At 44.7% G+C, this 13,741-nt stretch overlaps 2 protein-coding genes and 3 pseudogenes across 3 annotated transcripts in view; all 5 read left to right on the top strand.

The window, feature by feature from the left end:
- LOC146464817 (uncharacterized) overlaps window positions 1-13,741 on the top strand; it is a 38,996-nt pseudogene that overhangs the window by 16,622 nt on the left and 8,633 nt on the right. The gene's annotated exons all lie outside the window — the stretch shown is intronic.
- On the top strand, window positions 247-2,362 carry LOC146464822 (uncharacterized; annotated as a pseudogene).
- Window positions 4,164-6,056, top strand: LOC146464821 (uncharacterized; annotated as a pseudogene).
- LOC146464820 (uncharacterized) lies at window positions 7,301-8,754 on the top strand. The gene is made up of 2 exons (XM_085129600.1): window positions 7,301-7,408; window positions 8,149-8,754. Exons 1-2 carry the CDS (start codon window positions 7,301-7,303, stop codon window positions 8,752-8,754), a joined length of 714 nt encoding a protein of 237 aa, XP_084985726.1.
- On the top strand, window positions 10,393-11,349 carry LOC146464819 (uncharacterized). The gene has a single exon (XM_085129599.1). The coding sequence runs from the start codon at window positions 10,393-10,395 to the stop codon at window positions 11,347-11,349; it is 957 nt and encodes a 318-aa protein (XP_084985725.1).

Genomic DNA, 13,741 nt, shown 5'->3' with positions numbered 1-13,741 from the left:
ACACAGTCAGCTTTGTGACTGCGCTGACCTGGACATTAGTTTTGTCAGTTTTAAAAGCATCTACCTCAACCTGAAATCAAAGGTACATGTCGAATACATCTAGAAATCGGCTTTAATCTTCCCAGTGTTTTATTGGATTTTCAATCTTTTACTGAAAACCTATTTCTGAGTATCCTTTTGCTCATCCTATGATATTATTTTATCATATTTGGTTAAAAACAGTATGGATCACATCTCCAAAGGAACATGACAAGAAGAGGTGGGAAACGTGAAGGTGCTGGGTGGAAGAAATCACCTGCATTGACTAAAATAATTGGAGAGCAAATCACCATTATATATATTTGGAAAATTGCATTTTCTCAACCTGGCGAACGGTTCGTGGGGAGGGAATCTTCGTAAATGATTTGAACTTTGTGTCATGGCTGCTTGGTTTGGAGCTCAGATGAAGACAAGCTACACAGTCGATTATCTCCTCAACAAGGACAACCTCTAGTAGAACCTTGTTTCTACGGGTTGAGCAAGCGCTCTTGCAATGACATGGGTTTGGTTCCTAAATTTAGATAGTGGATAAGTTGTATAGAAAAGAAATTTTAAAAGCAAAATATTTGATTGAAAACAGAAATGAACGATTAAATGATTCTTCAACTTCAGAGGTATTCGTTGATGTTTGGCTTTCCCTGGACAATTCCATCAGTAAATTCTCCACGGTATCAAGAAAATGAGTGTTCTAATATGACACTAGGTCTATAATCACTATTTTGACTGGCAAATACTTTGACTCGACCAGGTTTGTTAGATTTTTCAAAGGATTCACTTCTCAGCGCAAGACTTGTGATGAAGTGTGATATGCAAATCAGCTTAAAAAATGGTATCTAATGCACATGTGCACCAGCTGACTATGTCCCTTTAAAACGACTCAAAAATCTTAGCAGAAAATGTCAGCGCAATGGATTAATGGAATGATACGCTGGGATAATTCAAGAGCAGCTGACAGAAGGCGTCATCAAAAAGGCACCTCCTATCTCACCTGCACAACCACTGAAAGAATGTTACATTCCTCACAATGGCGAGATACGCAAGTCAGCCGAAACTACAAAGATACAAATTGTCTGACCCCTCAGCTTGAGTGACACCCGATGCACCATCCCTGAACGATTGCCCATACCCAGGACCTGCACTACAAAACAAACTATGGGACGTACTCATCCAGAAGAGAGCCTACCCAGTAGTCTTAGCGGGGACCATTAAGAAAGCTTTCTTACAAATCCAGATTCACGAAATTGAACGAGATGCACTCCGTTTTCATTGGCAAGCTGATCTCAACTCCGTTATGCAGACATATCGATTCAAGAGAGTACTCTTCAGGGCTCGCCCCCTCACCCTTTCTACTAGGCAGGGTTCTTGAATATCATTTTGACACCTGGGCTGAGAAATACCAGGAGGAGGCAGAGTGACTATGCCAAGGTTTCTATGTCGCTGACCTGTTGACAGGCGGTCAAGATGTCAAACAAGCGCAAACACGCAAGAAACTAGCGCGAGATCATGAGTGCTACATTTGAGCTTCATAAGTGGCACTCAAACTATCCTCAGCTAGAAGGCAATCCTCAACCTACACAAGGAGACGAAAGCTCCTAACCTGAAACAAGTGAAGATCAGTCCTGTGCCAAACAGCAATTACTTAACAAGCCAAGTGAAGTGGAACAAATCTGAAGACACTATCGCTGTGCAGTTCCCAAGTGCACAGACAAAACGTGAAATCCTATCCAAACTGGCGAAAATCTACGACCCCCTCAGTCTAGCGTCCCCTACTATGCTGCAAGGGAAACAAATATATCGTGAAGCGTGAGACTACAAAGCATCATGGGACACAGCTATCCCAGAGAATCTCCGCACACGCTGGCAGAAGTGGGAGCAGTCACTTCCGGCGGAAGTAATCACAGGAAGAGCCTTAGCACTGTACCAGCAACCGGTTAATTCAGTTGAGTTGCATGTCTTTGAAGATGCGTCAACCTATGGGGTCGGAGCAGCAGTGTACTCAATCGTACGTCAAGAAGACGGAATCACACAAACCCTTGTTGCAGCGAAATCAAGAGTAGCCAAGAGGGACCTTACCATCCCAAGGTTGGAGTTGGTCAGCGCACATATGGCTACCAATTTAGTTGTCAACATGAGAAACGCACTGAGAGACCTACCTGAGTCCACGGTCTACGGTTGGTTGGACAGCACCGTCGTCCTCCACTTGATTGTAGGAAATGGCCAGTACCAACAGTTTGTCACCAACCGCATGCAGAAGATAAGACACCGACAGATCCAGTGGAGGCATGTGCCCACTACTGACAACGCAGCAGACCTGGCGAGCTGAGAAGGCCAGGTTACCAATGCAGAGCTCTGGTGGAATGGACCAACGTGGCTATGTGATCCTGAAATGTGGCCAGAGAATCCAGTCACAATGAAAATTCAAGCATCAGAAGAGGCGAAAGTAATCAGAAAAGTGCTTAGCCTAGCTAATGAAAAGCCTAAACAAGAACGAAATGTGTTCGTCGAACTATTCAAGTGCCATGACCTCCATCGAACTCTGTGCATCCAAGCTTGGGTGCGACGTTTCACAAGTCACAGTGCACGCAAAGAACCTCTAACAAATGAAGACTTACAAGAGACGAGGAATTGGTGGATCAGAAGAGTCCAGTCCCAAGACACAAATAAGCCTCACTTTCAAAAGACCAGGCGTGGGCTCAACCTCGTTTCAACAATGTGCTAGACAGTGCCAACAGAGTGCTAGAATGTCATGGCAGAATCCAAGGACAGTACCCAGTCTATTTGCCAGCTAACAGACTATTCACCAGGAAACTTGTACAGCGGGTTCACACCGAAACCTTACATGGGGGTGCCTCTCTCACCATGGCAGCGATCCATGAAGAATACTGGGTGCCAACTCTGAGACAGTGAAGTCTGTGCGATCTGTGTGTTGGGGTTGTAAATGCTTCAGAGCGTTACCTTTAACAGTACCACACCCTGGACCATTACCCACAGACTGAACTCATGGTGGAGCAGCATTTGAGGTCATCAGAACCGAATTCGCAGGACCAATCCACTACAAACTGAGCCAGAAACAAGAAGGGAAAGCATACTTGGTGATATTCTCGTACAGTCTATCAAGAGCAGTACACCTAGAGTTGGTTCCCCACCTGGAAACTAGTCATTCCTGCCCTGTCTCAAATGGCTCATAGCCAGACGAGGATGCCAAACTGTCATTTATTCTGATAATGGCAGCACATTTGTCAAGGCAGCCAAGTGGTTGAAGCAAGCACAAAGTGACGAGCAGTTACAAGGCTTCCTTGAGTCCCATGACATACAGTGGAAATTCAATCTCAGCTGCGCCCCTTGGTGGGGCGCCCAATTTGAATGCTTGATCGGTATCGTCAAGACAAAAATGTACAAGGTGATAGGGGGAGCTACCCTGTCCTGGAATGAACTGAACTTCTCCTTGATGTAGAGACTAAGTCAACCCTCGCCCACATGGTTACATTCAAGAAGATGTAGTGTTACCGATCCTGACACCAACCAGCTTTATGTTCCAGCGAACCAACCAGCTTCATGAGGAACAGACCTGAAGAATTGAAGACACGAATTTTTGGAAACGTGCCAAAATTCTTGCACACTTGCAAAAATTACATGTGGAACCGATGGCAGTGTGAATATCTGAGAGCCTTGAGAAAGCACCATAACCTTGTCCACAAGACAGCTAACTACCAAGTCAAAGTTGGCGACACAGTGTAAGTGCGATCTGACATCAAGAATCGAGGAATGCTGTTGTCCAGCAGACCTATCCAGGACATGATGGCCACATCCGTGCAGTGCAGCTGAGAACCAGTAAAGGAGTCATAGAGCGTCCTGTTCAGCACCTCTACCACCTAGAGTTGCAGTGTGAGCCCACAGTGCCAGCAGGAGCAGAACAGCAGTTGAACCCTGATGAACACATTTTCAGACCAAGAAGAGCCGCAGTGGCTGCGAGAATCAAGGAGATTGCGGATGATGAAGAAACTGAACAATCATGAACTTGAAACAAGTGATAACTAGCGAACTTTTTCATGACTTTTCATTCGTTTTGGAATTGTCTAATAGTTAAGTCTCCTAAGTAAATTCACCCTTGCATACAATGCTGCATGGGGGAGTGTGTCGGAGACTTAATGACTTTGTGTCCGTGTGGGACAGTTGTTTGTAATAAAGTCTAGACATCAAGAGACAATGAACATTTTAGTGACAGACATTGATTGACCTATTTTGATTATCACCTAGCAAAAACTGATCAGATTTTTCAACGTACCAGTGTAACACCAAGCGTTCTTTTGTGTGTTCAGAGTGGCTCTTACACGCCTGTTGTAAAAGTGAATACTAAAACTAAAAGAGATTAAAAAGGAGTAGTACAATCGACTCTACTGATTGTTTTAGTGGTAAGTTCGGGAAGAAACATTAGTGGATGGGGCTAAGTTCTCAACACATGCCGTATTTTAGTATAAGTTGTTTATCCCGACATACATCTTACAAATTGTGGTCATTTCGCCTACCTTTGTAACCTACATGTTTTTTGAAGGTGTGTAATGGTGAATAATACTTATTGTACTCAATCCAATGATCGATTGAGTATGATTTGAAATTGTGCAATTTTCACTAATTGGCCAAACGACCGACCTGGCGACTGGTAGGCAAAACGACCAGAATCCCATCAGTCATGTCCCCAAACAAACAATGTTCTGTTTCCTTTTAATTTACTGGTAGGATATTGTGGCACTCTTATTTTTAAGTATTTCTTACTCTAGGAATCCTTGTACTTACTTAAGTGGAACTGAAAGGCCAGGGTGGGAGTCTGAATGCAACCTTTGCCTGTGACAGCTGCAGTCTACGGACAGTCAATTTTTAGGGCTCAGCCTTAGTTGAAGGCTCAAGAAGAATAGTTGTTGGCCTTGCCCTTGCTGTGGCATTCTTCTTATCGGGGCATGGATTTGCCAGGTTTAATAAGACCCTGAGGCAATACTTTGGAATAAGCTGCCTTTCCAAGAACTGGTATTACGAGGTTATAAAGCTGATCTATCCAACCATAACTGACATACTGGTTGTCAATTTGTCAGCAAGAGAAAAAGCGAATGAAAGCAAAGGCACCTGAAATGCTAGGGAGCTGGCAGAAAGCTGTAGTGAGGTCAGACAGTGTGTGGCATAACAGGGGTCACTTCAGTAAAAATGGCTCTCTTGCTATCTTACTGGTGGTCTCCTCTGGTATGGCCACATAATTTATACAGGGAGGTGATGATGTCACTGAAGATGACTTATATGAAGGAACTGCAAAGTCAATGGAGGGTATTTTGGCAGAGGAACACTAAAAGCAAGGCAAACAGGAGGGCTCTATCATCAACACAGTATGGCAAGACGGTGATTTAAGCTCTGCCAAATCAGTGACTGCAAACCATCCGACTGCCCGAGTTTTTAATTGTGGAGGTCACCTTGGAAGAGCATTCACAAACAGTTTGAAGGATGCAGCCAAGAAGAAAGAGAGTATTCGGAGGATCTGAAGCAGAGGAACAAGAAGAAGTTTCCATTAATAGAATCAGCAAAATGTAAATGTGTTTGTCGGCATAAGTCTGGTTGTGGATGCTTGTCAGATGCCTTTATCAAAGGAGCCAGCATCAACCATTTCTGTGTCCTACAACAGTGCAAAGATTCCGATCAATATGCCAAACGTATGAGGGAACTGTCACAGTACCACTGCAGAGACATCGACCAGTGGGAAGATGGGTCATGTGACTTCCATGACCAGCTCCTTTGCTTTTGTGGGTCATGTGATGAAGACGAGGAGTTAAAGTGTGAAGGAACACCATACAAGACAAAGTGCCCACTTGCATGTGAATTTCACTGGTTGGCCTTCAGGATTGAGTGCGGGAAAAGAACGGAGGAGGCTGCATCAGTAATTCACCCTGAATTAGGAAGAGGGCATTCAAGCGTGTGAAGCCCACTTCACAGTTTTGCCACAGTTCAGGTCAAAGGATCAAAGTCTGAACAGGTAATATTTAATTGTTAACCAAGTAAGCAATTGTCGGAAATCATGTGTTTATGTAATTAAAACATTTTTAATGCGTGTAGAATTAATTGTTTAGTTGACTGGAAAGGGATAGGGCTCGAACCTGTCATCGTTAGTTACTTTAGCCAATCAAAGAACACACTGTACAATTTGCTTTATTTTTTGTTCTAGAAAATCGAAGTGTGTTGTAATCGAACTAGGGACATCGTGAGAGACAAATATATCTGTTTAAAATTCTATCGTGAGTGAGTGATTTTAGCGCGAGTTTATCGGGAAAAACATTGTGTTGTCAGGCAATTATCTAATTCTCAACACAAAGTGGCACCTCCGACGGGACTGTGAGGGGGAAACAACGAAACAAAACAAGAGAATCAGCCAAGAAGCTCAAACAACAAAATGATGGAGACGTTGACCTCGGAGTTGGACGTGCAACTAAAACTACTAACGTTTACTCAAGGGAAAACCAATGCAATCCTCGAGAAAGGGAACAGGGAAGAAACAGAACGGCATCGACATGTTTTGGGCGCAATCGTAAAGAAGGCCGAAAGTGTAAAAACGAAAATCGAACAAGCGAAACTGGAGAGTGGCATTCAGGTTGATGAGCTAACAGAATGGAGCCCCGGAGTTGAAGCACAACAAGAAACTGCTGACGAGGAGATCACGCATTTATCGCATAGACTCGTTCAAATGAATTACAAGACAAGGATGCAAACGAAGGAAAATGAAGAGGAGCTGGCAGAGCGAGATCGACAAAAACAGCTTGAGTTTGAATGTACGCAACTGGGGATGAGGTTAACATATAAGAAGAAAATCGAGGAGACAAAACAAGCGAAGACCACGGAACCGACCTCGACTCAAGCCGTGAAGACCACCAAGCTTCCTAGCCTTGTAATTACAAAGTTTAGAGGCGATTTAACGGATTGGCCCTGGTTCTGGAGTCAGTTTGAAACCGAGATCGACAAGGCAGAAATAGCTGGTGTGACGGAGTACTCCTACTTAAAGGAACTCGTAGACCCCAAGATACAAACAATAATCAACGGCTTGCCTTTTTCATCAAAGGGATACAAGTGTGTAAAGAACATCCTGACGAGAAAGTATGGTCAAATAGGCGAGGTTGTGAACACGTACATGGAAAACATCATGTCTTTGCCCACAATTGGTGGAACACAGCCAGCCAGAATCCACAATTTCTACGAGAAGCTTCTTTTCAACATGCAATCATTGTAAACAATGGGAAAACTGCGAGAGGTGAATGGATACGTGCGGATGACTATCGACAAGCTACCAGGGATAAGAGGGGATCTTGTACGATTCTTGGCGAGAATGGAATTTGCCAAAGTTAGTGGATGAACTCCAGAAATAGACAGAAAGAAACCCGATCCAATCAAAGCAAAGTGACAAGCCCTGGCGTGACAAGAATTTTCACATCGAACAGGAGAGATGGCAGGAATCGGGGATGCGTTTATTGCGGAAAACAAGATCACAGATGGGTTGACTGCAAAACGGTTGTCACCGTCGACGATCGTAAGAAAGTGCTCAGCAACAATCGCCTTTGTTTCAATTGTACCAGAAGCAAACACAGAGCTGATGATTGCAAGAGCCGTTCCTTGTGCCAGATTTGCCAGAGAAGACATCACATGTCCATTTGCAACAGCGTTAGTAACCAGCCAATGACAGCGACTACAATGGAAAGACTAACTGTGATTTATCCGGTCGTCGTAGTGGAAGTGCTGGGAGGTAAGTGTCGTGCGTTGCTAGCACTGGTGCCGGAAGTTCGTACCCTTCAGCAGCATTACTTGATCGCCTAAAGATTCGTCCTAATCAACGAGAAGTATGACAGATCGAAATGATGATGGAAGTTGTTACTAAGCCTGTAGAGATCTTCAAGGTCCAGATAAATTCCCTGAGGGGCGATTTCCTCCTTGAAACGGATGTGACCTTGGTAAACAAAAAACAGCTTTTATCCCTGGAATACCCTCACTACCAACAGGTCCTGGGAAGGTACGACCACTTAAAGGGAATGAAGATGGACGACATGGACACAAAGGAATTTCTTCCAGTGCACCTTATCTTGGGAGTGTGACTATATCAAGATCAAGACTGAGACAGCACCTCTTATTGGAGCCGCGAACGAGCCTATTGCCGAAAAAAACAAGTTTGGATGGATCATGATTTCACCAGGCAAGGAAGTGGATCTGTCTCCAATGTTCCTGACTCAAATATCAACGGTAGATTACGACAACTTGTGCAGACTGGATATACTTAGACTCGCGTATTGTGCAACTGGTGACCAAGACGAAGTGTATTCCGAGTTCAAAGAACAACTCAGACGAGATGAAGAGGGTTGGTACGAAACTAGACTTCCATGGAAGGCGAACTACCCACTTCTACCAAGCAATGAAGCAGGAAGTCTTCGCAGGTTAACCGGCCTCGTTAAGAAGCTACGCAGCCAAGGAATGATAGAGTATTATGATCGAGTGATCCAAGAGCAAATCAAGACCAGAATAGTCGAGAGAGTTCGCGGACCTGCAACTGGGCAGCACGAATTTTACATTCCCCACAAGGCAGTGGTACGTGACACAGCAGAAACCACTAAGCTTTGTGTAGTGTATGATGCGTCAGCACAGGCCTACTCTGATGCACCCTCGCTAAATGAGTGTTTAAATCCTGGTCCACCTCTTTAAAACAAGCTCTGGAGTGTTCTAGTTCGTTCTCGATTTCTTCCAGTTGCAGTGAAAGGAGACATCAAGCAGGCTTTCCTCCAAGTCCAAATCAAAGAGCAAGACCGTGATGCGCTAAGATTTCATTGGTTGAAGGACCCAAGCAGTCAAACAGTGGAGACGCTGAGGTTTACCAGAGCACTCTTCAGTCTTACATCATCACCGTTCCTCCTGGGAGGCATAATTCAACACCTGTTGGAGAGTTGCAGACAAGACTACCCAGACATTGTCAGCAAGATTGAACGAAGCTTATACATAGATGACCTTATCAGTGGTGGCCCTACAAGTGGAAAGGCAAAAGAAATCAAATCAGCTTCTAAGAACGTATTCGCTTAGGGCACCTTCGAGTTGCATAAATGACGTTCGAATGTGAAAGAGTTGGAATCAGCAAAGTCACAACCAGTCTTGATGGAGGAAGGAACGTACGCCAAAGAGCAGTACCTGGAAGACAAGGAGCTACCCTGCTTGGTTTGCCATGGGACAAAGAAAACGACACTGTTGGCGTGAGCTTTCCACAAGAGAAGCCTGATCCTAGCAAGCGGGGAATTTTAAGCAAAGTGGCGAGGATCTATGATCCCCTGGGACTAGCTTCTCCTATCCCGTGACGTGTGTGAACACCAAGCTCACCTGGGATGCAAAGCTACCAAGAGAGTTGATGCAGAGTTGGATCCGATGGGAGGAGCGCCTTCCTGAGCAGCTTACAGTTCTGAGGTCCTTAGCAGCCTATCAAGAGGACATTCAATCAATCGAGTTGCACGCCTTTGGTGATGCCAGTGGTAAAGGTGTGGCCGCGGCCGTGTATGCTGTAGTCGTTCAAGAGTCAGGCATCAATCAGGGACTTGTGGCAGCGAGAGCGAGACTCTCCAAATAGGGACTGACGATCCCTTGGCTCGAATTGGTGTCTGGACATATGGTGATGAATGTCTTGGCAAACGTGGCCTCAGCCCTGGACAGATCCCCAGGCACATATCAGCAGTTTGTGAGCAACAGAGTTGGGAAAATACAAGCACATTCAGAAGTGACCTGGCGGCACGTAGGGACATTAGAGAATCCTGCTGATCTTGGAAGCCATGGTGGAGAAGTGCTAAATCATACCTCTTTGTGCAACGGACCGAAGTGGTTAAAGAACAAAGCGTGCTGGCCTCCAGATATTGTGACCAGGGCATCAGAAGAATCAATGGCAGAAGTGAAAGCAATGCCAGAAGTCTTTGCTGTGGCGATAGTAACTACAGATGAGCTAGACACCCTTCTTGAGAAGTCTAACTACTGGAAGACGATGACAATCTGTGCGTGGATAATGTGGTTCGTCTACAATGTTCATTCAAAGAAGATAGGAAGACTAAAGGGACTGCTGACCCCGAAGAAACTAACAAAGCGAGAATATTTAGGGTGAAAAGAGTCCAGACGAGAGCCGCAGCAGATAAGCTTTATCAAGAAGATCGGTTGCAACTGAATCTACAACCAAACCAAGACGGCGTATTGGAATGTCAAGGCAGAATCCAAGGGCATTTTCCGGTGTATTTGCCCGATAGTCAGCGCTTCACAGAGAAGCTTGTAACACAAGTTCATCTTGGAACGCTCCACGGGGGAGTTGTCAGTACCATGGCAAAGGTTCGAGAGCTGTACTGGGTTCCCCGCCTAAGAAGATTGACCAAAAGAAGAGTGAAGAGTTGCCATGGTTGTCGGCGATTTCAAGCACAAGCATTTTCATCCCCTCCTCGAGGACACCTCCCAAAGGATCAGACTGAAGGTCAAACGCCCTTTCAAGTTGTCGGCGTTGATTACGCGGAACCGTTGAAGTACCATGACAGCGCGAAGACAGAAGGAAAGGCATATGTGTTGCTGTACGCCTGTAGTCTAGCAGGTGCTTCGTTCTTGGATTTGTTACCCAACTTGGAAACTAAAGAATTCCTTGCGAGTTTCAAGCACTTCATCGCCCGACGCAGGAGATCGCAAAAGGTGTATTCAGACAATGGAAGAACCTTCGTTGGTGCTGCCCAGTGGATCAAGCAACTGATGCAAGATGCAAAGTTTCAGAATTTCCTCGCCTACCAAGGGATCAAGTGGCAGTTCAATTTGAGTCTTGCACCGTGGTGGGGCGGGCAATTCGAGAGAATGGTGGGACTTGTCAAGGGAGCTCTCTACAAGTGTATTGGAAATAGCCTACTGTCCTGGGCTGAACTTCAAGAGGTACTATTGGACATAGAAGTGGCACTCAACAACAGTCCACTGGGTTACGTGGATGAAGACATTCAGCTACTCATCCTGACCCCGAGTTCCTTCCTGTATGGTCAACCCAACATACTATCACAGTTAGAGCCTCATCGCATCGAGGAACATGACCTGCGGAACAGAGCTAAGTATTTGAAGAAGTGCAAGGATACACCTTGGTCATGCAGGACAAGAGAATACCTTCGCGGACTGAGAGAGAGACCGGCTGAAGCACAAAGGAGACATGACCTATCCATCCAAGGGAGAAGTCGTTATCATCAAATCAAAAGAGAGGAACCGAGCACATTGGAAGATGGGAGTTGTGGAAGACCTAATCACCGGCCGTGATGGCGTTATTCGTGGGGCTAAGCTTAAGTCCGGGAAGTCACATCTAAAGCACCTAATTCAGCATTTGTATCAACTGGAGTTAAGCTGTGACACATCAGTCCAGTCCCCACCGAAGACCCTGAATGCAGAGGCACCAGGCTACAGGCTGAGAAGGGATGCTGCAGTGGCAGCTAGATTCTGCATCCAAGATATGAAGGAGAATGAACAATGAACAATGCATAAAATAATTATTTGATGATCAACTGATTTTCCAACAGTTTTAAGTTTTGTGGACATTTGCTCTCTCGAGACAAATGGGGGGGGAGTGTCAGAAATCGTGTGTTTACGTAATCAAAACATTTTTAATGCGTGTAGAATTGTTTAGTTGACTGGAAGGGGATAGGCCTCGAACCTGTCATCGTGAGTAACTTTAGCCAATCAAAGAACACATTATACAATTTGCTTTATCTTTTGTTCTAGAAAATCGAAGTGTGTTGTAATCAAACTAGGGACATCGTGAGACAAATATATCTGTTTAAAACTCTTTTGTGAGTGAGTGATTTTAGCGCGAGTTTATCGGGAAAAGCATTGTGTTGTCAGGCAATTATCTAATTCCCAACACAATGATCATGCGCTGGCACACATTCACACACAAAGCCCATCAAAAAAAAATCCAGGCAAGGTTATTGCTAACAAACAGACAGTCAGATTTCGTACAAATTTTGTGTCTTGTTGCAAACAACTTATAATTTAAACATACATATTCCTGAATGGCCTGAGTGAACTCTACCCAAGCGTCCAACATTTACTAGCATCCTCTGACTCCCCTGGCATGCATATTTTCTCTCAGACAGTTGCCCTGACCTTTTACAGATGCCTACACAACACCATGCAGTCTTGCTTTAGTATGTTTGTGATATATGACAACCAAGATTTGTATCTCTTTTCTGGGTTACATTTTCTCTGTCTCTGCTAGCAGTGGGTTTAGCAATTTTGCTTCATTCGTACCTTCCTGTCACTGATATACCTAATTACCCCCCCCCCCCCCCACCCATTCTATGCATAGAATGCTGTGCAACACATAGAACAACAATAAAGATTTAGTGCAAACTGTGTGTTCACCACCAGCCAAACTTTTAATTTCCTCCATTGGCTACAGGTTGCATTGTTGAGATATTTTAGCTATATTGTGTGACAGGGATTGTGTTATGTGACTTCCGTTTCCGGTATTTTGATCAGACAATATAGACAACTATCGCTGGGGGTGTGTCGTGCGTGGGTACGTACAAAAGGATCAGATAAACAATGCAATTTTACTAGAGACTTGAGATTTGAGACTAGCTACTACATTCGCAACACAGTGGCACCTCCGACGGGACTCGTCTGGAAATGGAGAAACTAAAAGAAGACTTAAAAGGTAAACATAATCTTCTGTTGTTTACATTGGGTAAATCAGAGAGCTTCCTTGGAACGGGAAATGTACAAACTATCAAACGCCATCGGGAGGCGCTTAGTTCTATCGCTGACCAGATCAACGCTTTAAAGCTACAAGTAGTCAAAGAGATGTTCAAATCTCAGAAGAAAACATCGGAGACTGGAGCGACGGAATTGAGAAGGAGATCGGCGAAGTTGACACTCACGTAACTTATATTAATAAGCGCTTGGCTAGCTTAAAATTAGAACAAGACACTAAAACACAAGAGAGCGAGAACGAGATTAAGGTGAGGGATCGCGAAGAGCAGCTGCGACTTGAACGCGCACAACTAAAACAAAAACTGGAGTATGAACAGAAAATTGAAAAAGCAAAGAAGAATTACACAACAAAGAGCAAAGCTAAAGCCAGTCCCGCCCCCCAGTGAGGGAGTGCGCACGAAATTACCTAAGCTAACTATCACTAAGTTCAACGGTACTCATACAGATTGGCTTCGTTTTTGGAACATTTACGAAGCAGAAATCGATAAATGCAGCAACATGGCGGCGGTGACGAAATTCGCTTATCTTAAGGATCTGCTAGAGCCTAAAGTAAGAGCGGGGATAGATGGCCTCCCATTCTCAAGCGAGGGGTGCGAATGGGCCAAGAACATTCTTAAGAACAAGTATGGGAAAATGTCAGAGATAGTGAATGGATACGTCCAGAATATAATGGGGTTACCAGTAATCAGCGGCGCAAACCCAGCGAAAATCAATCAATTTTATGAAGCGCTCTCCTTCAATGTTCAAGCCCTCGAGACACTGGGCAAACTAAGAGAAGTTAATGGTTATGTTCGCATGTCAATCGACAAACTACCAGGGATTCGAGGCGATTTGGTCCGAATGGACGAAAACTGGCAAGAGTGGGATTTCCCGAAGTTTGTTTACGCTTTGCAAGGATGGACAGAACGAAATCCTGTGTGTGCAATGAGATCAAGTGACA

The sequence above is a fragment of the Pavona decussata genome, unplaced genomic scaffold (assembly GCF_977016875.1).
Source record: "Pavona decussata unplaced genomic scaffold, jaPavDecu1.1 SCAFFOLD_161, whole genome shotgun sequence".
NCBI lineage: Eukaryota > Metazoa > Cnidaria > Anthozoa > Scleractinia > Agariciidae > Pavona > Pavona decussata.
This window is presented reverse-complemented; position numbering and strand designations above follow the sequence as displayed.

Excerpts from the sequence above, each read along its gene's own strand:
- LOC146464819 (XM_085129599.1), top strand. The coding sequence starts at position 10,393 with ATGGCAAAGGTTCGAGAGCTGTACTGGGTTCCCCGCCTAAGAAGATTG.
- LOC146464820 (XM_085129600.1), top strand. The coding sequence starts at position 7,301 with ATGGGAAAACTGCGAGAGGTGAATGGATACGTGCGGATGACTATCGAC. Across the intron at positions 7,409-8,148 it reads CGAGAATGGAATTTGCCAAA|TGTGACTATATCAAGATCAA; the intron begins GTTAGTGGATGA and ends TTATCTTGGGAG.